The sequence below is a fragment of the Leucoraja erinacea genome, chromosome 5 (genome assembly GCF_028641065.1).
Source record: "Leucoraja erinacea ecotype New England chromosome 5, Leri_hhj_1, whole genome shotgun sequence".
NCBI classification, from domain to species: Eukaryota; Metazoa; Chordata; class Chondrichthyes; order Rajiformes; family Rajidae; genus Leucoraja; species Leucoraja erinaceus.
The window spans coordinates 52,766,979-52,789,579 of NC_073381.1; the positions used below are offsets into that span (position 1 = coordinate 52,766,979).

Below are 22,601 nucleotides of genomic sequence, written 5' to 3' on the forward strand. Positions count from 1 at the left end.
ATGAAAGTAAGCATGCAGGTAAAGCAGGCAGTGAAGAAAGCGACTGGCATGTTGGCATTTATAACAAGAGGAATCAAATATAGGAGCAAAGAGGTCATTCTGCAGTTGTACAGAGCCCTAGTGAGACCACACCTGGAGTATTGTGTGCAGTTTTGGTCCCCTAATTTGTGGAAGGACATTGTTGCTATTGAGTGAGTGCAGTGTAGGTTTACAAGATTAATTCTCGGGATGGCGGGACTGTCATATCCTGAGAGAATGCAGCAGCTGGGCTTGTACACTCTGGAGTTTAGAAGGATGAGAGGGTATCTCATTGAAACATATAAGATTGTTAAGGGTTTGGACACGCTAGAGGCAGGAAACATGTTCCCGATGTTGGGGGAGTCCAGAACCAGGGGCCACAGCTTAAGAATAAGGAGTAAGCCATTTAGAACGGAGACGAGGACACACATTTTCTCACAGAGAGCGGTGAGTCTGTGGAATTCTCTGCGGAGTCAGGGGATATGAGGAGGGATATGAGGAGGAGGCAGGAACGGGGTACTAATTGGGAATGATCAGCCATGATCACATTGATTGGCGATGCTGGCTCGAAGGGCCAAATGGCCTACTCCTGCACCTATTGTCTATTGTCTATTGACCCCCTCCTTCTCAACGCTCCTGCCCTCCCCGCAACTTTACCCCTGGCCAGACTCCCCACACGCTGTGAAAGGAACTCTCCCCCCCAATTTGTCCCTTGAACTAGTATTGTCATTCAATACGATCACAACTGATTCAACTTGTCCCGGCGTGCTCCCGTTTTTCCCACCATCTCTCCACCTGCCGTCACCCTCCACCCCCCACACATTCAGTAATTGTGAATGAAGGAGATTTGGAACCCTTGGGCAAATTGAATTGTTACTGTCATTATTTTTATTCTTTATTTTTACGGAGAGGAGAACAACCTGTGCAAGCGCCTACCCTGAGTAATTACTCACGGCACATGCCTGCTACACACACTGGGGACAATTTACACATACACCAAGCCAATTAACCCACAAACCTGTATGTCTTTGGACTGTGGGAGCAAAACGAAAATCTCGGTGAAAACCAACGCGGTCACGGGGAGAATGTACACATTCCGTACAGACAGCACCCGTAGTCGGGATCGAACTTGCTTCTCCTGGAGGCAGCAACTCTGCTGCTGCACCACCGTGTTTTGAACTGTTTCAAACCTCTAGTTTCCCTCCCCACTGACTCTCAGTCTGAAGAAGGATTTCGACCTGAAATGTCACCCATTCCTTTTCTCCAGAGATGCTGCTGACCCGCTGAGTTACTCCAGCATTTTGAGTCCATCCTAAGTTTACAACAAATCATTAAATGCCAGTCCTCTACTTACTTGATTTTCACATGAACATCCCAGATTGTCAGTTAGATTCAATGTGGTGAAGTGACAGTCCTTTAAACTAGATGCCTCGGGAGGATGAGTAGGATTCTTGCGCGGTTTCTTCAGCAGATGGTTTAAGCTGCCATGAGTTCCGTTATTAGGTGCAGGTGTGATATCCAATAGATCTAACAGAAACACCACAAAGTAATCATGGCAGATTTCTGCACCTCAGAAATTTACCTTGAAGTTCTGATAGCCTCGAAGTAGGTACCAGTAAAAAATGGACTTTGGATACAGAGTAAGGTAATTTTAAGTGTGGCACAAACACTTTCACACTGAGATGTTTGGATGTTTTAATGCACATCTGAAGGAATAGTTTAATGACTAAGTAAAACAACAAAAAAAGATACATGATTCATAAACAAAATAACTGGATTGTACATTAGCATGTAGTTCCCTAGAGGACCGAAGGTTTCTGTTGCTCAGGCTTTAGCTTGTGTCCAACTTCCATGATTCCACACTCTCGCTAGGGGGCGCTGCACTGGCAGCAGCCTCTACCTACAGCCTGTCTGTTATTTCTGTCTTTTTTATTATTTTTAGTTAGTCCAAAGTGTTGTGTTGGGAGAAACTTTAACTTTTCTATGTGGGGGAGGGGGGCACGGTAAGGGGGAAACCGTTTCTCCGTCTCTTCCTGGCGGGGACGCGACTATTTCTCCGAGCCGCGTCCTCGCCCCCCACCTCGCGGCCTACCAGCTGGATCGGAGCGGTCTTTCCTGCCGGGGATCGGGAACCGGACCAGGGCTGCTACAGCGGCGGCGCAGCGCTGGAGTCACCGCGGAGCGGGCGATGCCTACCTGGGTCGCCGTTGGAGCTCCGGAGCGTTGGGCCGTTGCTCCAACATCGTGGAGCTCTGGTGCGGAGAGCTTCCAACGCAGGTGGCGCTGAACTGCATCGTGGAGTCCTGGGGCGCCTTGCAGAGGGTCTACAGCAGCAGTCTCCACCCGGCGCGGCCTGTGGACTTTGGAAGCCGCCGACTCCAGTAGGAGGGGGCCGACTCTGTGTCCACGCCGCTGAGGACGTCCCGCAGCCCCGAAGTCGGACTTTTAACACCCCGGCGTGTGGTCCTGAACATCGGGCCGCCCGTAGCTGCAACTGCGGAGGGCTTGGGGAGGCCCTGACCACGGGGAATAGTGGAGGAAGAAGACTGACTTTGGTGCCTTCCCACACAGTGGGAAACTTGGATTCTGCTGTGTGGGGATGTTTTATGTCAAACCCTATAGTGTGTTGTGTCCTGTTGATATTTATTGTATGGCTGTATGGAAATTCATTTCACTGTGCCATCAGGCACACGTGACAATCACATCTATCTTGAATCTTGAATCTTGATTGCACAGGCCTGAGGCAAACTGAAAATTGGATTCCAAAATATCTGGGCTCCCATCCTGTCGCTGACTCAGCATCAGCAAAGTGTTCTGTAAAGAAGGTCGGATGCACTTCATTTTCTTACTTTCGACTGTACCTTCAACTTTATGCTTTCATCTTTACCTTCAACTCGATACGAAGGGATGGAGACACAAGAAACTACAGGTGCTGGAATTGTAGCACTGGTATGGAAAGTAAAGGGCCTGTTCCACTTGGCCGTCATTTGCGCGCCATTTACGCGACCTCCAAATATGTGGCCTCAGTTTGAGCTAAGTCTAACCGTTTGTATTATGACTACTTCTCTGCTTTGGTGATTGCATGTGGTCAACAGGCAGGAAGAAGAGTGATATCATTTCAGGATGGAAGCAGTCAAGAGGTTGCACTAAAATTGCAACGCTGCAAGTTGCAAGAATTAACTGCCAGTAATTTTCGTCCAAGAATAAACTTAATGTGCCCTGTTATATCTTCACTGTGGAGAATATTGTTGGCAAGAAAAGATGCCTTTCATGAGCCAGGGAAGTTCCAGCATTATAATTTCTTTGAATTGTAGACTTTATTCCAATATTAAAACCACCTACCACACATCAGATTGTAGAGTTCAATATTGTCGAATGAATTGACCTCTGTCTTGAATTTGAAGCCAGGTCCATTAGCTATGAAGATAGTCTGGAATTTTCCATCAAGGCAAAAGGCAGTTAACACAAAATTGCAAATACTGTTTGGACAATTTAGTTTAAAAAGTGTTCAAATGGACAATTTAAATTAAATTATAGGTCTTAATTCTTTCAAAATAAACAGTCTCCAAGAATCAGGGCTTACGTCTTTAATTACAATTATAATGAGAAACAATTTGGACAATTTAGTTTAAAAAGTGTTCAAATGGACAATTTAAATTAAATTATAGGTCTTAATTCTTTCAAAATAAACAGTCTCCAAGAATCAGGGCTTACGTCTTTAATTACAATTATAATGAGAAACTTCATCAGTGCTATTATTTTCAACCTTGCAAATTTACATCTATTTTCTTTTTCATTTTGCAAGAAAACTCTGTTGGCAATTGAATTATAGAAACATAGAAACATAGAAAATAGGTGCCGGAGGAGGCCATTCGGCCCTTCGAGCCAGCACCACCATTCATTGTGATCATGGCTGATCGTCCCCTATCAATAACCCCGTGCCTGCCTTCTCCCCACATCCCTTGACTACACTAGCCCCTCGTAAAATATTATATTATATTTTACTATTTATTACTTGTTAAAAAAGTCAATTTTCCACTGGGAGGATGATTTTAGAAGTCAATGCTACTGGTGTAAAATTTCACTGATTAAAAATATCTGATTGGAACTTTGCAAGTATGTTACTTATTGTTCCATTACAATCTCATTGCTATCATGTACCTGGTATTATAGCAATACCAGTTTACAGTCATAATGCACACCAATTACTGTAAATGACCCCATTGGAAAACTGGTTCATAAAATTACCTCTCCATTGTTTTCACATATACCACACTCATGGCAGCTAATAACTTCCAGATGCATTCCAAGATCCAGACCAAAGCATGTACTGAGTCATAGCACCAAGGAAACAGTATCATCCTTGTCACATTATCTATTTTTGTGATTTGTCATGGCAATTTGAAAGTTAATGGAAAATCATTGTGCTGTTATAATTTTCAAGATGAGCTGAGCCATTTTCTAACATTTGGTTATGGTAGATGACATTCTGTACCAGAATGCAGAAACTGGAAAGCAGACTAAATATGTCAATTGGTGTCAAAATTGATGTTGAATAGTGATGAATACTAAGTTCCGAGCAATTCGATAAAGAAAGAATTTCAACTACACATAGTACTGCCCAAATGACAACTCCTTAGATATAACACAGTTAAATATATTTAGTTACTTACATGCATGCTTTTATATTCATTATCATAGCCATGAGTTCCACCATTGCAGAACCTGAATACATCCTTATCTCTGAAAAAAAAGGTTAAATCAGGATATCAATTGCAAAGAATGGAAATGATAAAACAATAAGACAATGTAAAAGAAAAAATACAGGTATCCTTACGTACCACACTTGCTGGAGATTGCAGGTTATAGCTGTAGATGCCCGATTTGAATGGAGGCAAACATTCTGTGAGATACATGTTTCACATGGATTGGGGAATCTTAGGTCCCTTCCTCCACATCACTGGCCTTTCATTGTGTGCACCTAGGCTGCACCTTTAATGTAGGTTGAAAGCTGGCATATCCATACCAGAATCAGAGACATCCCACCAACTCACACTGAAATTATGAAGCAATCCAGCAGAAATTCTGTCAGGAAGTTTAATTTTTCAGGAGCTACCAATAAAACTGATGTTATGCTCCGGGCAAATTGATGGTCCGATGGACAGATATTACTGGAAATAATAATTGGCCTGAAACATTATTATACAAAGAGGAACCCAACATGGGGTACCACTGAGAACAAAGAGGGACCCGGCATGGGGGAGGAGGGAGAACCAAGAACAAAGAGGGACCGGGGGGGGGGGGGGGGGGGGGGGGGGGGGGGGGGGAGACGGGAACAGTTGGGGAAGAAGGAAGAGGGACTATATTGAATACTTTTGTAAGTTTGTCGGCAGCCTTTACATCTGTGCAAGGACTCTTGCATCCTTGCACAGTATGTAAACAAAGATTCTCACTGTACCAAGTACACGTGACAATAAAGTATCAATCAGTTCAACGGATATGCTGCCTCTCTGAACTTGGATGAAAAAGGTGCAGAGATTGTGGTCTAGTTTAGATGCAATGCATGAATGTGTTAGAGGTATTGAAAAATGAATTGCAGAGTTAGGCATTACATTGAAAAATGAGACTTTACGGTATTGATTTCCAGTTAAAATTTCTGTCTGCTGGACTTTAACAGGTTGAGGAGAGCCAAGTAAGAAAGATTAACAAGTGATTCATGTTTGGTGCATGAAATAAGGATCACGTCACTGGGGCACTGAAGTGACAACTAACATAAGAGCTATCACAAAGAATGCATCTTGCTAATGCGACGTCTTTGCAGGGAAAATAAGTTGAAAATCTAGTGCAGGATGAGAAGTGCCTATGTTTATGCCCACATGGTGAGAATCAGATTGATATATTAATATAAAACATTAGCAAGGCCACAGGTGGACTATTATGTGCAGCACTATTAGAACTATGTGATTGCAAAGATTCACTATGAAGTTGTCTGGTATTAAGTATTTCAGTTATGAAGAGAGACTGTCAAGTCAAGTCAAGTCACTAATAATTTCAATAGCACATTTAAAAAACAACTCTCGTTGGCCAAAGTGCTTTACATTGGTGGAGGTACTAATGTTATACAACAATGGTTCATAGATTAAGTACATACATAAATACATACATTTAGCCCTCACTCAGAGGATGTCAAGAAAGGCATGAGAGTAAAGATGAGTTTTAAGTCTCGACTTAAAGGAGTCGATGGAGGGGGCAGTTCTGATGGGAAGAGGGATGCTGTTCCACAGTCTAGAAGCTGCAACCGCGAAAGCGCGGTCACCCCTGACCTTATGCCTAGACCGCGGGATGTTCAGTAACCCTAAGTCGGCCGATCAGAGGGACCAGGAGGTGGTGTGGTGGGTAAGCAGACTATTGATGTAGGTGGGGGCAAGCCCATTAAGGGCTTTGTAGTCATAAAGGAGGATCTTGAAATTTATTCGGAACCGCACAGGGAGCCAGTGGAGAGAGGCCAGGATCGGGGTGATGTGGTCCCTTTTTTGGGTGCCCGTCAGGAGTCTTGCTGCGGCATTTTGGACCAGTTGCAGGCGGGACAGGGAAGATTGGCTGATGCCAGTGTAGAGGGAGTTGCAGTAATCTAGGCGGGAGGAGATAAATGTGTGGATGATCTTTTCGAGGTCATCAAACTGGAGGAATTGTTTTATTTTAGCTATCGTCCGAAGGCTGGGTTTGTTTTCTTTGGAGTAGAGGAGACTGAGGTGGGAATGTGATTAACATATCGCAGATTATGATAGATCCTGACATTAGGAAACATATCCCCACTGCTGAGATATTTATCTATACTATTACTAAAACTCTCATCTTGACCACATACGGGTTGTGTTTTTTTTAATTTGCGCAAAAATTGTAAACCTATATTGTTGGGATTTTTTGCCACCTTACTCACCGTTCTCCTCTGCTCCAAGCGCACCAAGTTTTGTTCCGATCCGTGAAATATTAGAAAAGTTATGAAGGTTTAAAATATCATGAGATTAGCAGATTGGTCTTCTCGCCTGTCAGTCACCATGAAGGTAACGCCCCTTCCGGCACCCGCAGAGAATAAAATCCCGGAGGCGGGGCTGAGTCCATGAGCAGCGTGCGGGCAGAGAGCAGCGTGAGCTGGGAATGGTTAAGTTGAACTGGAAGCCTCTGAGTGAAGTCGGTCTGGGACCAGGAGCTGCTGCGTGAGGCCAAAAGCTGAAGGTCAGACAGGGAAAGGCAGCAGATTTTGGAAATGATCATTGTTTCATATGAATGTGGCTGGAAAATTGCTTGTTGTTTATCAGCCCAAGCCAGTAAGTTGTCCGTTATGAGGCGTACCTCATTACCTAAACCTTGGTGAGCCAACTCAGACACTTCATTGGAATTACAAAACTATTGCAACATGTACAGAAAAGGCCTCCTACTGTCTTTTCTTCCATCTGTGCAACTCATTTGATGCAACAGATGGCCCTTCAGTCCCCAGACTAAATGCAACTATTAGTCACACTACTCTCTGCATGTTTTTAGAAATGTTTTTCTTTATGTTCCAAATTTTAAATATGTTCCCTTGCTCTGTAAACTACTTGTTAATGGGGCCTGCTTCCCTCTCCCTACTTTTCCTACACTATCAGCACCAAAATTAGTGGAGTTGTAGACTGTGAGAAAGACTGTGGGATATAGATCATTTACACATATTGGGTAGATAAATGGTAGACAGAGTTCTACAATGATAACCGGGGCGCTACCGTTCACAGTGAAGGCCCAACATTGGTTTAATTTCCTAAAGTGGATGTATAGGGTATGGAGGGATATAAATCACATGCTGACAGCAGAAATTAGTGTACCTTGGCATCTTGTTTGGCTTGGACACTGCAGGCCGAAGTGCCTGTACTGTGTTGTTCTATGTTCTATGTTCCATTCTCCTCTGAAGTCAGTGCAAGCATGGTTGCTCAATTATAAAATAATAGTCTTGTTGTGAACTAGAAATTGCTTTGCAATGGCATTAAAATGGCTGTATGACCTGACGGGCAGTTTCCAAGGCGTGCAAAACAACTGGTTGGTGGATCTAATTAACTATTGTGTTTAAGAAGGAACTGCAGATGCTGGAAAATCGAAGGTACACAAAAAAGCTGGAGAAACTCAACAGGTGCAGCAGCATCTATGGAGTGAAGGAAATAGGCAACGTTTCGGGTCAAAACCCTTCTTCAGACAAATTAACTATAGTGTTGGATATTACCTTTGAATAATACCTCAGAATTGCCTTTCAGTGAAAATCGTATTTTCAGGCAATGACACGATTTCATATTATTATTTTGCTTTTATTTGTTCTCTAATTGCATCTCAGCATTCAAGATTCAAGAGAGTTTATTGTCATGTGTCCCTGATAGGACAATGAAATTCTTGCTTTGCTTCAGCACAACAGAACATAGTAGGTATGACTACAGAACAGATCAGTGTGTCCATATGCCATTATATAAATATATACACACATGAATAAATAAACTGATGAAGTGCAAATAACAGATAATGGGCTATTAATATTCAGAGTTTTGTCCGAGCCAAATTTAATAGCCTGATGGCTGTGGGGAAGTAGCTATTCCTGAACCTGGTTGTTGCAGTCTTCAGGCTCTTGTACCTTCTACCTGAAGGTAGCAGGGAGATGAGTGTGTGGCCAGGATGGTGTGGGTCTTTGATGATACTGCCAGCCTTTTTGAGGCAGCGACGGCGATAGATCCCCTCAATGGACCGGAGGTCAGAGCTCATGATGGACTGGGCAGTGTTTACTACATTTTGTAGTCTTTTCCTCTCCAGGGCGCTCAAGTTGCCGAACCAAGCCACGAGGCAACCGGTCAGCATGCTCTCCACTGTGCACCTGTAGAAGTTAGAGAGAGTCTTCCTTGACAAACCGACTCTCCGTAATCTTCTCAGGAAGTAGAGGCACTGATGTGCTTTCTTAATAATTGCATCAGTGTTCTCGGACCAGGAAAGATCTTCATAGAGGTGCATGCCCAGGAATTTGAAGCTCTTGACCCTTTCAACCATCGACCCGTTGATATAAATGGGGCTGTGGGTCCCCATCCTACTCCTTCCAAAGTCCACAATCAGTTCCTTGGTTTTGCTAGTGTTGAGGGCCAGGTTATTGCGCTGGCACCATATGGACAGTTGCTCGATCTCTCTTCTATACTCTGACTCATCCCCATCAGTGATACGTCCCACAACAGTGGTCTCGTCAGCGAACTTGATGATGGAGTTCGCACTGTGATTGGCTACGCAGTCATGGGTATATAGAGTGAGTACAGCAGGGGGCTGAGCACGCAGCCTTGAGGTGCTCCCATGCTGATTGTTATCGAGTCTGACACATTTCCACCAATACGAACAGAATGTGGTCTGTGAATGAGGAAGTCGAGGATCCAATTGCAGAGGGATGCGCAGAGACCCAGTTCTGCGAGTTTGGTAATCAGCTTGGAGGGGATGATTGTATTAAATGCCGAGCTGTAATCGATGAATAACAGCCTGACATATGAGTTTTTGTTGTCCAAGTGGTCCAGAGCGGAGTGGGGGGCCAGCGAGATCTCATCCACCGTTGATCTGTTGTGGCGGTAAGCAAACTGCAGTGGGTCCAGGTTTATGTCGAGGTAGGAGTTGATTTGCTCCATGATCAACCTCTCAAAGCACTTCATCACCACCAGCGTTAGTGCCACTGGTCGATAGTCATTGAGGCACGTCACCTTACTCTTCTTGGGCACTGGTATCATTGATGCCCTTTTAAAGCAGGTGGGAACCTCAGACCTCAGAAGTGAGAGGTTGAAAATGTCCATAAAAACTCCAGCCAGTTGGTCCGCACAGGTTTTTAGAACACGACCGGGTATACCATCAGGTCCAGGTGCTTTTCGGGGGTTCACCCCTCTGAAGGATTTCCTGACGTTGGCCTCTGTGACTGAGACTGAAATACCATCACAGCAACTACTCGTGGATAAAAACTGTTTTTTACGCCTGGCTGTGGCAGCTTTTGGCCTAAATTTAGAAAGTTGGGCAAAAATAAGGCTGGAAAAAAAAAATCATATTTAGGAAGGCAGAGAGGGAGACTGGAAAGGAAGAGGTGGAATGGCATTCCCAATGAAATATTATTTCACAGTGTCTGGGATGTAATAGAACAAAGACTACATATTGTAGAACAATATCTACATGGGTAAAATCTGGAAAGAGCAGGAGATAATTGCATATTTTTTTGTTTCCATTAAAGATAACTACAGTGGATATCAGTAAGAAGTCATGTATATCAGAAATGTTTAGGTATCTCAGTATAATCTCGTAGGAAAAGTGGTGATTATAAATTAGGCACCATAGCCATCAGTAGAAGGGGGCGCTGTTCTGGCGGCAGCCATGGCAGCAGCGCGTCAGCCTTTCAATTTTATTTTTTATTTTTAGTATGTTTTAAAGTGTGTATTTAGTGGGGTTTTTTGTGTTTTGTGTGGGGGGTGGTGTGGGTGGTGTAAGGGGGAAACTGCTTTGGTCGCCTCCTCCATGGAGAGGCGACTTTTTCCAGGTCGCCTCCCCCGTGGCCTACCATCAAGGATCGGCGAGGTCTTTCCCGGAGACGTGCCCGGGGCTTCAGCGGCAGGCGCAGCGTGGACTCGGCGTGGAGCGGGTGAGCCCTCGCTGGGGCTCGCCGGAGGGGAGTGCTCCGTTTCACTGGCCCGGGGCAGTCGGCAGCCTGAAGTCGCAGCCTGAAGAGTTCCAGCTGCTGCGGCGTCTACAGCCCGGGATCCCTCGTGGGGAACCCGGGGGAAGAAGAAGCCGCCATTGCCGGCCCGCGGATAACTTCTACCGCGGGCCCGGCATGGACTTACCATCACCCCTGGAGGGGAGCTTCGACCGCCGGCCCTGCAGTCTACGGTGCTTCTGGCTGCGGCGGGGACTTTAAATCTCAACCGCCGGCCTGCGGCCTACACAATCTTGAAGCCGCGGTCTCCGGTGAGGAAAGACCGATCCTGGACTGGACTCTGGACTCTGGTCTTGTCCACGGGGGGGGGGGGGGGGGGGGGGGGGGGGGGGGGGGGGGATGGAGGAGGACGGCCAAAATTTTTTGTGCCTTCCACCACAGTGATGTATGCTGTGGTGGATGTTTATGTTACATGTTGTGTCCTGTTTATGCATTTTATTATTTTGTTAACCCATCTTTATGCTTTGTATGGAACTGATTTTTAAATTATGTAAAGCACTTTGGGGTCAATGAAAATTGACTATAAATGTGCTATATAAATAAACTTATTATTATTATTATTATTATTATTATTATTATTATTATTATTATTATAGCTGAATAAAATGACATACCGCCCAGCCAGCCATTGTTTGTCCAAGTACAGAAGGACCTCCTTGTCTATCCTACTGTTGGCGGCATAGTGGAAACGCTTTGGCAGGTCATAGGCCACATATGGTATAAAATGCTGGTTTGGAATCTTGCACTAAGGAGTAATAAAACAAGTATTAGAAATAAGGTACACAAAAGTGCTGGAGAAACTCAGCGGGCGCAACAGCATCTATGGAGCGAAGGAAATAGGCGACGTTTCGGGCCAAAACCCTTCTTCAGACTGATGGGGGGTGAGGGGGAGAAAGAAGGAAAAAGGTAGGAGGAGGAGCCCGAGGGCGGGGGGGGATGGGAGGAGACAGCTCGAGGGTTAAGGAAGGGGAGGAGACAGCAGGGCTAGCAAAATTGGGAAAATTCAACGTTCATGCCATCAGGACGCAAGCTACCCAGGCGGAATATGAGGTGCTGTTCCTCCAATTTCCGGTGTTGCTCACTGTGGCAATGGAGGAGACCCAGGACAGAGAGGTTGGATTGGGAATGGGAGGGGGAGTTGAAGTGCTGAGCCACCGGGAGTTCAGGTAGGTTATTGCGGACTGAGCGGAGGTGTTCGGCGAAACGATCGCCCAACCTCCGCTTAGTCTCCCCGATGTAAATCAGCTGACATCTAGAGCAGCGGATGCAGTAGATGAGGTTGGAGGAGATACAGGTGAACCTTTGTCGCATCTGGAACAACTGCTTGGGTCCTTGAATGGAGTCGAGGGGGGAGGTGAAGGGACAGGTGTTGCATTTCTTGCGGTTGCAATGGAAAGTGCCCAGGGAGGGGGTGGTACGGGAGGGAAGGGAAGAATTGACAAGGGAGTTGCGGAGGGAGTGGTCTTTGCGGAAGGCAGACATAGGGGGAGATGGGAAGATGAGGCGAGTGGTGGGGTCACGTTGGAGGTGGCGGAAATGTCGGAGGATTATGTGTTGTATTTGCCGGCTGGTGGGGTGAAAGGTGAGGACCAGGGGGACACTGCCCTTGTTGCGAGTGCGGGGATGGGGAGAGAGAGCAGTGTTGCGTGGTATGGATGAGACCCTGGTGCGAGCCTCATCTATGGTGGCGGAGGTGATAACTTTATAATTTTATGCCCCAGTAATGAAACCCAAATCTTTCTATACTGTGAAAGACCAATGGTTCAAAAGGGAGCAGAATGTTTGCTGCGTGAAAGATTATTTTTAAATTATAATTTTTAAGCAGCTTTATTGGGATATTTGCTGAAAAAATAATAGATTACATATGTGTTTTAGTTAAGGTGTTTTAGTTCCACCTTACTAATATGCTTACCATACTGAAAATACTTACCATACTTAACAATACTGAAAATATGAAATCTAAAATAAAAACAGAGAATGCTGGAATACTCAGCAGGTTAGGCTGCTTTGCAGAGAGCATATGTATTAATATTTCAATGAACCAGGAACCTATAGATAGGAAAGGTTTAGAGGGATATGGGCCAGATGCAGGGTCGGGTGAGAATAGTGTAGATGGGGCATCTTGGTCAGCATGGGCAAATTGGGCAGAAGGGCCTGTTTCCATGCTGTATGACTATGAACGGCAGAGTTAGGAAACCAGCATATTTTATTTTGCAGAGATGAGAGTGGTAGAAAGAACAAGAAGAATGTGAACACTTGCAGTAGTGTGTGGGATATTTGACAAATTGGCCGATGCTGACTGGGTGAAAAGATGCCAGGAGAGTGTTATCAAGAATAGTAAACAGGAGGAAGCGATGGAATGAACTCACCAATCTTAAATATGCACTGCATGTGTAAATACAGAAATAACTTTTTACAGCTGACTGAGTTGTAAAACCCCACACCCAAACTTGAACAGCTGTCTAAATATAAATTATTTAAAATATTTTCTAGATTTTCTCATATCCAAAAACATTTCAAACTACAAAGATAAATCAGATTGTTAAAAAATACTTAAGATTATAAAGAACATTGCAAAACATTAAAACAAAATCTAAAACTGTTATTCCCTTATAATTCACTTCCATTGACATCAGTGGAAGAGAATTCTAGGAGTCATGTCTAGCATAAAATAGACAGCAAAAGCTGGAGTAACTCAGCGGTACAGGCAGGATCTCTGGAGAGAAGGAATGGGTGGCATTCCGGGTCGAGATCCTTCTCACTCATTCCTTCTCTCCAGAGATGCTGCTGAGTTACTCCAGCTTTTTGTGTGTATCTTTGGTTTATAAATTTTCACCATGATTTACACCAGCATCTGCAATTCCTTCTTACACATATTGTATATATAGCAGAAGTTCTTCATGTGGATTCCTGAGGTAAGTACAGGGAAATGGTTGCAACATTGCACTCAACTCTTGCATCCATGACTGTTCAGTCCACAATGTAGTTGGGAAATAGCAAGTGAACCACAGCCAGCAAGTGCAAACTTTCCAATTCTTGCAAGTAATCCTGAACTCATTGGCAATTCCCTGCAAAATCCAGTCAAATCTTTACAGCAAATGGATATTATTTTTAATTACTTACAGAAATGTTCTTAACAACTCCTTCTGGATCAACTGGAAAAAAAACAAATCATTGTAAAAAATTCATAGAAATCTGTAGGAGTTATAATTTAGATCTACTTTGATTCCCTCTTGCTCCAGGCCTAGCGAGGGTAAAATTACATGCTCGGTGTGCAGTTCCATTGTAGTTTGTGACCCATAACTAACACCATAAGCGAGACAAAGTTCTGGGAGAATTCTAAAAAATCTCCAGCAAAACTTTGGGCTTATTACATTTAAACCAGAACAAAGGTGTCGGAAATAAATTAGCAAAAAAAACCACAATTAACCATTTATTAGTTACAAAATTAATGCATTTGATAATTTAAAATGCTTTTTTCCCCTTAGTATTTTGAACTGTTATGCGCTCCCTCTGCTGGTGTTATAGGGTACTCACCTGTTTCTGTTTTCTCCTGAGTGCAGGCGTGGCTGTGAGTCAGGAATCACGGGGTTAAAGGCTCCTGTACCTGATTGGCCAAGTTGCGTCAGGTGACGGTGACTCATCTGAAGCTTAAATACCAGAATCTCTCCCAGGATTCTATCTCTTAACAAGGGGGTATTATAGAGCATACAATAAAGCTACCTGTGCCCCATTGGGTTCTTCCTGAACTGTTTATTGAGCTTGCTTTTCTTCAGGAAAAAGATAAGCGCGAGGTGACTCCAAGAATAGTGGAATATCTTAATTCAATCAGTGAGAGCACTTTGATTGTTTTTACAGATGGATCTAAAGATCCAGTTAGTGGGAGAGCTGGGTTTGGAGTGTATGTGGAGCAGCTTGGGTTGAAGATTGGCCAGCGCATTTCTGATGGAAGCTCTGTTCTCACGACTGAATTAATGGCAATTCAATGGGCTCTATGGTGGATTGAGGAAGCCAGTTTTAGAGAAGTCATTATCTGTTCTGATTCTGCAGCTGCTCTTGAAACTTTAAGAGTAGGGAAATCTAAAGCTCGTCCTGACATTCTAAATGAAATCTTGAGTGTGTTTTCTAGAATTGGGTTTGCGTGTAACATCACTTTTTGCTGGGTTCCCGGGCATGCTGGGGTGAGGGGGAATGAGCAGGTGGACCTCATAGCAAAGGAGAGTTTAAGAAGAGAAATAGATATCCATGTATCATTGGGGAGAGTGGAACTGAGAAAAATAATTAAAGAGGGCTTAACAAAAGAATGGCAGAGAGGACGGGAAATGGAAGTCAGGGGTAGACACTACTTTTCTATACAATCTGAAGTTAGGAAAAATATGTTTCTGTACATCTCTGTCCCATATGGACTCAGTTAAACTGTGTAGATTGATGTTGGGACACTGTGGGTTAAATTACTATTTGTGCATTGTAGGGAAACATGTTTCTGGCTTGTGGGAGTGTGGGAGTAATGAGACAGTTAAGCATGTTTTCCTAGAATGTAAAAAGTACAGGGTAGAAAGAAAAGTATTGTTTGTTAGACTGACAGGACTTGGAGTTGAGGCTTTTTCTGTTTCATCTTTGTTTGGACACAGTGAGAATCATCAACTGATATCCAGGGCTGTTCTTCAATTCCTGCAAGTTACAGGACTGTATGTAAGAATTTAGTTCAAACTTTGACCTGTGGAGGGCAGTAATACGCTTAGCAGCGTCTACACTGCTGGAATCCTATAAGAAGAAGATTCTCTTCTTCGTCAACCCTGACCTGTGAGCAGTCTGCTGGTGTGAGCTGCAGAAGGCCTGGCCACATGGCATAGAACTTTGTGTACTTTCACCATTCCTTGTTAACAAATATTGAATTGGGACGGATAAGGGCTGACCTTAGTGTTTTCGTGTATTTTGTTTCAGGGTTATATCTCTTTAGGCAGGTTTTAGAGTCTCCGGTTCGACGGTCCATCACGTGGCTGGCTGGAGCATTGTTAAATTGTTTGTCAGTTCATCCATATCCCTGACTGGGTTGTTTGAATCGGGTTTGGGTTTTTGTGTTCCATTGCATAATTAAAACTATTTTTGAACTTGAACCTGGTTTATGAATTATGTTACGCAGCTCTGAAGTACCTGCATTCGGGAGTCGTAACACAAAAGCATTCACTTACGTCATTCCGAAGACTGTAAAAGTTTTGATAGATTTGGATAAAGGGAAAAGTATAGCAAAAGTCAAGGTGGTTCACTTATGGACTAAGGTAGGAGAGAAAAATATGGGGAATAACAAAATGGTAGAGAAAGTAAACAAATATTTTACTGTCTACCATCATGAAAGGTACAGAAATCCTCTCAGAAATATTGGAGAACAGGTCCAGCACAAATATAGAGCTGGAAGAAGTAGTGTTGGAGAAATTACTGTTACAATTTAAGATAATAGTGGGGCCACATTTGGAGTATAGTGTTCGGTTTTGGTCACCATGCTATAAGAAGGATGTCATTGAGCTGGAAAGAGCACGGAAAATATTTCCAAGGAAGTTGCCAGGACCCGAGGGCCTGAGCTAAATGGATTGGTTGGGCAGGCTAGGACTTTATTTTGTGGAGTGTAGAAGACTGGGGGATGATTTTACAGACGTGTATAAAATTATGATGGGAATAGATGGGGTGAATTATTATGCCTAAGTTAGGAGAATCAAGAACCAGAGCACATAAGTATAGGTGAAAGGGGAAAGATTTAATACAAACCTGAGGGGCAACTTTTTCACATTGGGTGGAGGGTGTAGGGTATAGGGTAGATGGAAAAAGCTGCCAGAGGAGGTGATTGAGGAAGGTACTGTAATAGCATTTAAAAAACAGTTGAAAAGTACATGGAAAGGAAAGCTTCAGAGGGATTTGGACCAAATATGATCAAATGGGTGAAAATGTAGAAGAACTACAGATGCTGATTGAGCCAGTGAAAGGTGCAGGAGTAACGCAGAGAGACAGGCAATATCTCAGAGTGAATACTTTGCTCCAATTATATGGAGGCCAGGGTGAGCCTCATAAGCGTATAGTGCACATGTCTGGCGTCCCTATCTAAGGAAAGATATTCTTGCACTAGAGGGTATGTGCACAGATTTGCCAGGATGATTCCTGTGAGGGGGCTCTGCCCTTTGAAGGAAGATTACATAGACAGGGGCTTAAAAGAATTAGGAAGAAGCACACAAACCTATTACTGGCTTTCACAAGGTAAATGCCGGAATAAACTTTCCCCTTGCTGGTGTTTTCAGAACCAGGGATTCAGTTTCAAAATATGAAGCCAGCTATTCAAGACACAGCAGGGAAGAAATGGCTTCACCCAGAGGTGGGTGAATTATTGGAATTCTCTACTCAAAGTTGCTGTGGCAGCTCAGTGACTGTATACATTTGAGGCCAAGATTAATAACAATGTTGCTATTTTAAGGGATCAATGGATATAAGACAGGATGGTGGTGCAGTGATAAAATATCGCCCATGATCTTTTTGAGTGGTAGAGTGAACAGTAGGGACTGAATGGCTTAATGTTGTTACTATTGATTATGTTGTACATAAAATTGTGCTACTTTAACCAATCCTGGTTTTAATTTGGGAATAAGTACTTACATGACAAATAGTCCTCAGGAACATTTTTGGCTCGGATGCGAGCAGCCGAGCCACTGTAAACATATATATCCTTCACACTGTTAAAGTAGTTGGTCATATACTCAACTCGGTCACAGGAAGTTTTTTCCATTCCTGAAATATTTAAAAAAATATCAGAGGAAACATTGTAATATCTCATTGAAATAAAATCTAGATCTTTAAAGTTTAATGCTTCCAATTGAAAGGGTTAATTTTTCCAAAAGTAAACCATAGACATAGAAAATAGATGCAGGATGGCGCCGATGTCTATGGCTGCCTGTCTGTTGCTCTCTCTGTTTTTTGTGTTTTCTATTGGTGTTATACAACTAAAGTCTCTGCTGGTCTACGACCGTACATCTCTAATGGACATTCAGCGTAATGTCGGTGCCTTTGTTTACCGCGGACATACTACACTGCCCCCGTTCCTCTTGGGAATCCAAACTCACCTGGAGTGGGTTTTAAGCCCGAGGAAGCGTCGCCGTCGCCGTCGCCGTGGCAAACGTAGCGGTCGACTGGTGAAGTCTAAACTGGGTGGGCCAGGAGGTGGGAATCTCCTCGAAAGCCTTGAGCGTCGGGAACACTTTGCTCAGGGACATCTCCGGGGCCTGCAGCCTTCAGCCTGGTGCTCACCAACTGTCAACTGTCAACTGTCAACTGACAATCTCCTCCCCAACGATCGGGAGCACTGTCCACCTGCTGCAGCACGGAGAACTGGCTTGGCTCACAGTATCGGTAGGAGGAACGAAGGAGGTCACCTGGTACACCAACTCTTCCGGGTGGGTCCCTTCGCCCCCACCCCCTTCCTATGCTCAGGAGCTGCGGCGAGACGGGCCACGCCTCCCATCCTCTCCTCGGACCCGCCACCGCGGGGTGAATCCCCGGAACCTGAGGACTCTGCACCGGGCTCAGCGATCAGCTGATCTGGTGAGTCCATCCCCCTCCAGGATTGGTTTAGTGAACGCCAGATCCCTGGCAAACAAGACTTTTATACTGAGGGATTTCTTCTGCTCACGTGGACTGGATTTCCTCTGTGTGACTGAGACTTGGATGGGTCCAGGTGAGTGCAGCGCTCTTGTTGAGCTATTACCGGCTGGCTGCTCTTATTTCAACTCACCGCGGATATCGGGCCGTGGAGGAGGAACAGCGGCTGTTTATAAAAATAACTTTAAGTGCAGGCAATGCCCTCTATCATCTTCTTTCTCCAGTTTTGAAGCAACTTTATTTGAAGTGGGCCGCTCCAAACCGGTGCTTTGTGCGGTCATCTACCGACCGCCCAAGTATAATAAGGACTTTGTAAATGAATTCTCTGATTTTCTGGCTGGGATCGTGCCCAACTATGATCGTGTCCTTTTGGTTGGGGACTTTAACATCCATGTGTGCTGTCCTGCTAAGCCGTTAGTGAAGGACTTTTTCAGCCTTGTGGACTCTTTTGATTTTGTCCAGTGTGTGTCTGGTCCCACACACGAACATGGACATACACTGGACCTTGTTCTCTCTCATGGCTTGTCTGTGTTGAATTTGGAAATCTCTGATAGTGTGTTTTCAGATCATATGCCTGTATTGTTTGATGTCAATTTCTCCTGTGAAGCAATTTTGCCTGTGGTGTCTGCTCGGCGCTGTCGGTCTTTTAGCCCTTTTACTGCTGGCAAGTTCTCTGCTGCTTTCGATCAGCTCTGCGCCCCCTCTGCGTCCATTCCTCTTGGTACGGAGGAGATTAGTTTGTGGTTTCATTCTTCATGCAGGACTATACTGGACTCTGTGGCTCCGTTAAGATCGTTGAAGCCGAGGGCTAAACCTGAACCCTGGTTCAGTGCAGTGACTCGTGCAGCACGACGGGAGTGTCGTAGAGCTGAGCGAAAGTGGAGGAAGGACAGGCTACAGGTTTCACTTCAAATTCTCAGGGACTGTTGGCGTCACTACCAAAACAGTGTTAAAAAGGCCAAGAGAGAGTACCTGTCTAAAATTATTGTGTCAAAGTGTAACAACCCTCGTGTGCTATTTGAAATCATTGACTCTGTTCTAAATGCCCCGCAGCCTGTCTGTCTGGAAGCTTCACCTGAAATGTGTAATGACTTCCTGCACTTTTTTGTTGATAAGGTTGTTTCCTTAAGGGCTAACATTTCAGCACCTGCCTCTGACCCTTCTGTTTCGGTCCCTTGCCTGGTGGTATTCAACAAGTTTGAGCCTGTGACTATATCGTATTTAAAGGATGTGGTTTCCCATATTAAGCCATCGGGTTCTCCTTGTGATGCGGTCCCTCCACATCTTTTTAAGGAGGTTTTCTCTAGTATAGGGCAGTCGGTTCTTACCATTATTAACAGCAGCTTGTGTTGTGGGGTTGTTCCCGTGAGTTTTAAGCATGCGGTAGTGCAACCACTACTTAAGAAACCTGGCCTGGATCAATCTGTTCTGGCCAATTTTAGACCCATCTCGAAATTGCCTTTTATTTCTAAATTACTGGAGAGAGTTGTTTATGCTCAGCTAAAACTATTCCTGGAGGAGCATGATATTCGGGAGATCTTCCAGTCTGGATTTAAAACCATGCACAGCACGGAGTCAGCATTGCTAAGGGTTTTTAACGATATCCTCCTGGCTAATGATTCTGGGGATTGTGTGGTTCTTGTCCTGCTGGACTTGTCTGCCGCCTTTGATACGATGGACCATAATATCTTATTATCTCGGCTACAGCAGTTAGTGGGCATCTGCGACAGTGCCCTGGGATGGTTCAGGTCCTATCTGGCGGGCAGAACCATGTGTGTTAGCCTTGCTGGGTTTGAATCCTCTTCCGCTCCCCTGTCATATGGGGTTCCACAGGGTTCGATTCTGGGGCCCCTGCTTTTCTCGCTGTACATACTTCCTCTGGGTTCCATCCTTAGAAAGCATGGCATCTCCTTCCACTGTTATGCAGATGATACCCAGCTTTATTTGCCGCTGAGGGGGGAAGATGCCTTTTCTGTAAAATCGCTTCTGTCTTGTTTTGATGACATTAAGTCCTGGTTGGCCCTAAACTTTCTTGGATTTAATGAAAAGAAGACAGAGGTGATTTTATTTGATCCCAATGGCTGCCGTGAACCTCCATTTGTTGATTTAGGTCCATTGTCAAGGTACGTGAAGCCAACAGTTGTGAACCTGGGTTTTAGGATGGACAGTGACTTTAAATTAGATCGCCAAATATGCGCGGTGGTTAAGTCCAGCTTCTTTCACCTAAGGAAGCTGGCGAAGGTGAAGCCCATTCTCGAGCGGCAGCATTTTGAGACAGTAATCCATGCCTTTATTACATCTAGGCTGGATTACTGTAACGCGCTCTATTTTGGTGTTGCTCGTTCTTCACTGGCTCGTCTCCAGTTGGTTCAGAATGCTGCTGCTCGCCTTTTAACAGGGACTCGAAAGAGGGAGCACATATCGCCAATTCTGGCCTCCCTACACTGGCTCCCGGTGCACTTTCGGGTTCATTTTAAGTTACTGTTATTTGTTTTTAAATCTCTGAATGGGCTCGCCCCGCCTTACCTCTCTGAGCTGCTCCACCCATACACTCCTGCCCGGTCCCTCAGGTCAGCTGGTCAGCTGCTCCTGGAGGTACCGAGGTCTAGTCGGAGGCTCAGAGGGGATAGAGCCTTCTCTGTTGCTGCTCCGGCACTCTGGAACACCCTGCCGCTGCACATCAGACAGGCCCCCTCACTGTCCATCTTCAAATCCAGTGTTAAAACGCATTTGTACTCCCTGGCTTTTGACCATGCCTGAGGCTTTGCTTCTGTTTGTGGTGTTTTTGATGTTTCTTTATTTTACATGTCTTTTCCTACTATTTCTTTTGATTGTTATTTTTGGTGTGTATTAACTTTTTTGTCAATGATTTAGTGATGTACAGCACTTTGTTGCAGCTATGTTTGTTTTTAAAGTGCTCTATAAATAAAATTATTATTATTATTATAGGATTAAGCCATTTGGCCCTTTGAGTCATTCAATATGATCATAGCTGATAGTGCAAAATCAGTATCCCATTCCTGTTTTTTCCGCATATCCCTTGATTCCGTTAGCTCTCGGAGCTATATCTAACTCTCTCTTGAAAACATCCAGTGAATTGGCCTCCATTGCCTTCTGTGGCAGAGAATTCCACAGATTCACAACTCTCTGGGTGAAGAAGCATTTCCTCGTCTCAGTCCTAAATGGACTACCCATTATTCTTAAACTGTGACCCCTGGTTCTGGATAACATTACTGGATAACAGTAACATCTGTATCGAGTGCGGAAATTGAACTTCAACATGTCCTTCAATTTTATTATTCCCTTTGTGTCCACTTTGGTTCATAAATATCATACATAACAATTAATGATATGACTCTTACAATTTTTACTGTGCAGTGAAGCCTTGCTCAGCAGATGTCTGTTTAGGTCAGCAGACTGCAGTTTTTCTATTGCTGTGTGGGTACCAGTATATCAGCCAGCTGAATCATTCTCCTAACATTGAATTACCTTGATTTAATTTGGTAGAGGACCACAATATTACACCTTTCTAGCTCTGGTGCAAATCTCTTCAAGTGAATTTTAATTTTATTATATTTAAGTCACTTGGATAATTGTTCACACAGAGTGCAAGAGGAATACTGTGGGTCAGGCAGTTTATGTGGAGGGAAATGACAGGTGGCATTTCGGGGTGGGACCCTTGTATGGACTGAAGAATGGTCCCAACCTGAAAAAAATCATCTAACCCATTGAGTTCCTCTTGCACTTTGTGTTTTGCTCAACATTCCAGCATCTGTAGTTCCTTGTCTCTCTGTGGACAGCTAAGTGGGGTTTTCTGTATTTGTTTTGCTGTTCTCTGATTTATTGTAAAATATAGAAGTGTAGAGTTGTTCATATTATTTACAGGAATAACTAGTCCTCCTTGGGCGGCACAGTGGCACAGCGGTAGAGTTGCTGCCGTACAGTGCCAGAGACCTGGGTTCGATCCTGACTACGGGTGCTGGTCGGTACAGAGTTTGTATGTTCTCCCCTTGACCCGCATAGGTTTTAGACAATAGACAATAGGAGCAGGAGTAGGCCATTCGGCACTTCGAGCCCTTCGAACCTACGCTGCACTCCTTCAATAGCAAGAATGTCCATCCTCAAATTAGGGGACCCAAACTGCACACAATACTCCAGGTGTGGTCTCACTAGGGCCCTCACATTTATCCACATAACCTCACATTTA

At 44.3% G+C, this 22,601-nt stretch overlaps 1 protein-coding gene across 1 annotated transcript in view; it reads right to left on the bottom strand.

Moving 5' to 3' along the window:
- The window catches only part of LOC129697254 (ectonucleotide pyrophosphatase/phosphodiesterase family member 3-like), a 95,020-nt gene that overhangs the window by 20,265 nt on the left and 52,154 nt on the right, over positions 1–22,601 (bottom strand). Inside the window, exons 12-17 of the mRNA XM_055635609.1 lie at positions 17,396–17,527; positions 13,880–13,911; positions 11,371–11,501; positions 4,692–4,761; positions 3,361–3,448; positions 1,373–1,545 (exon numbers count right to left, since the gene is read on the bottom strand). Coding sequence (XP_055491584.1) covers positions 1,373–1,545; positions 3,361–3,448; positions 4,692–4,761; positions 11,371–11,501; positions 13,880–13,911; positions 17,396–17,527 — 626 coding nt within the window. The remainder of the gene's footprint in view (positions 1–1,372; positions 1,546–3,360; positions 3,449–4,691; positions 4,762–11,370; positions 11,502–13,879; positions 13,912–17,395; positions 17,528–22,601) is intronic.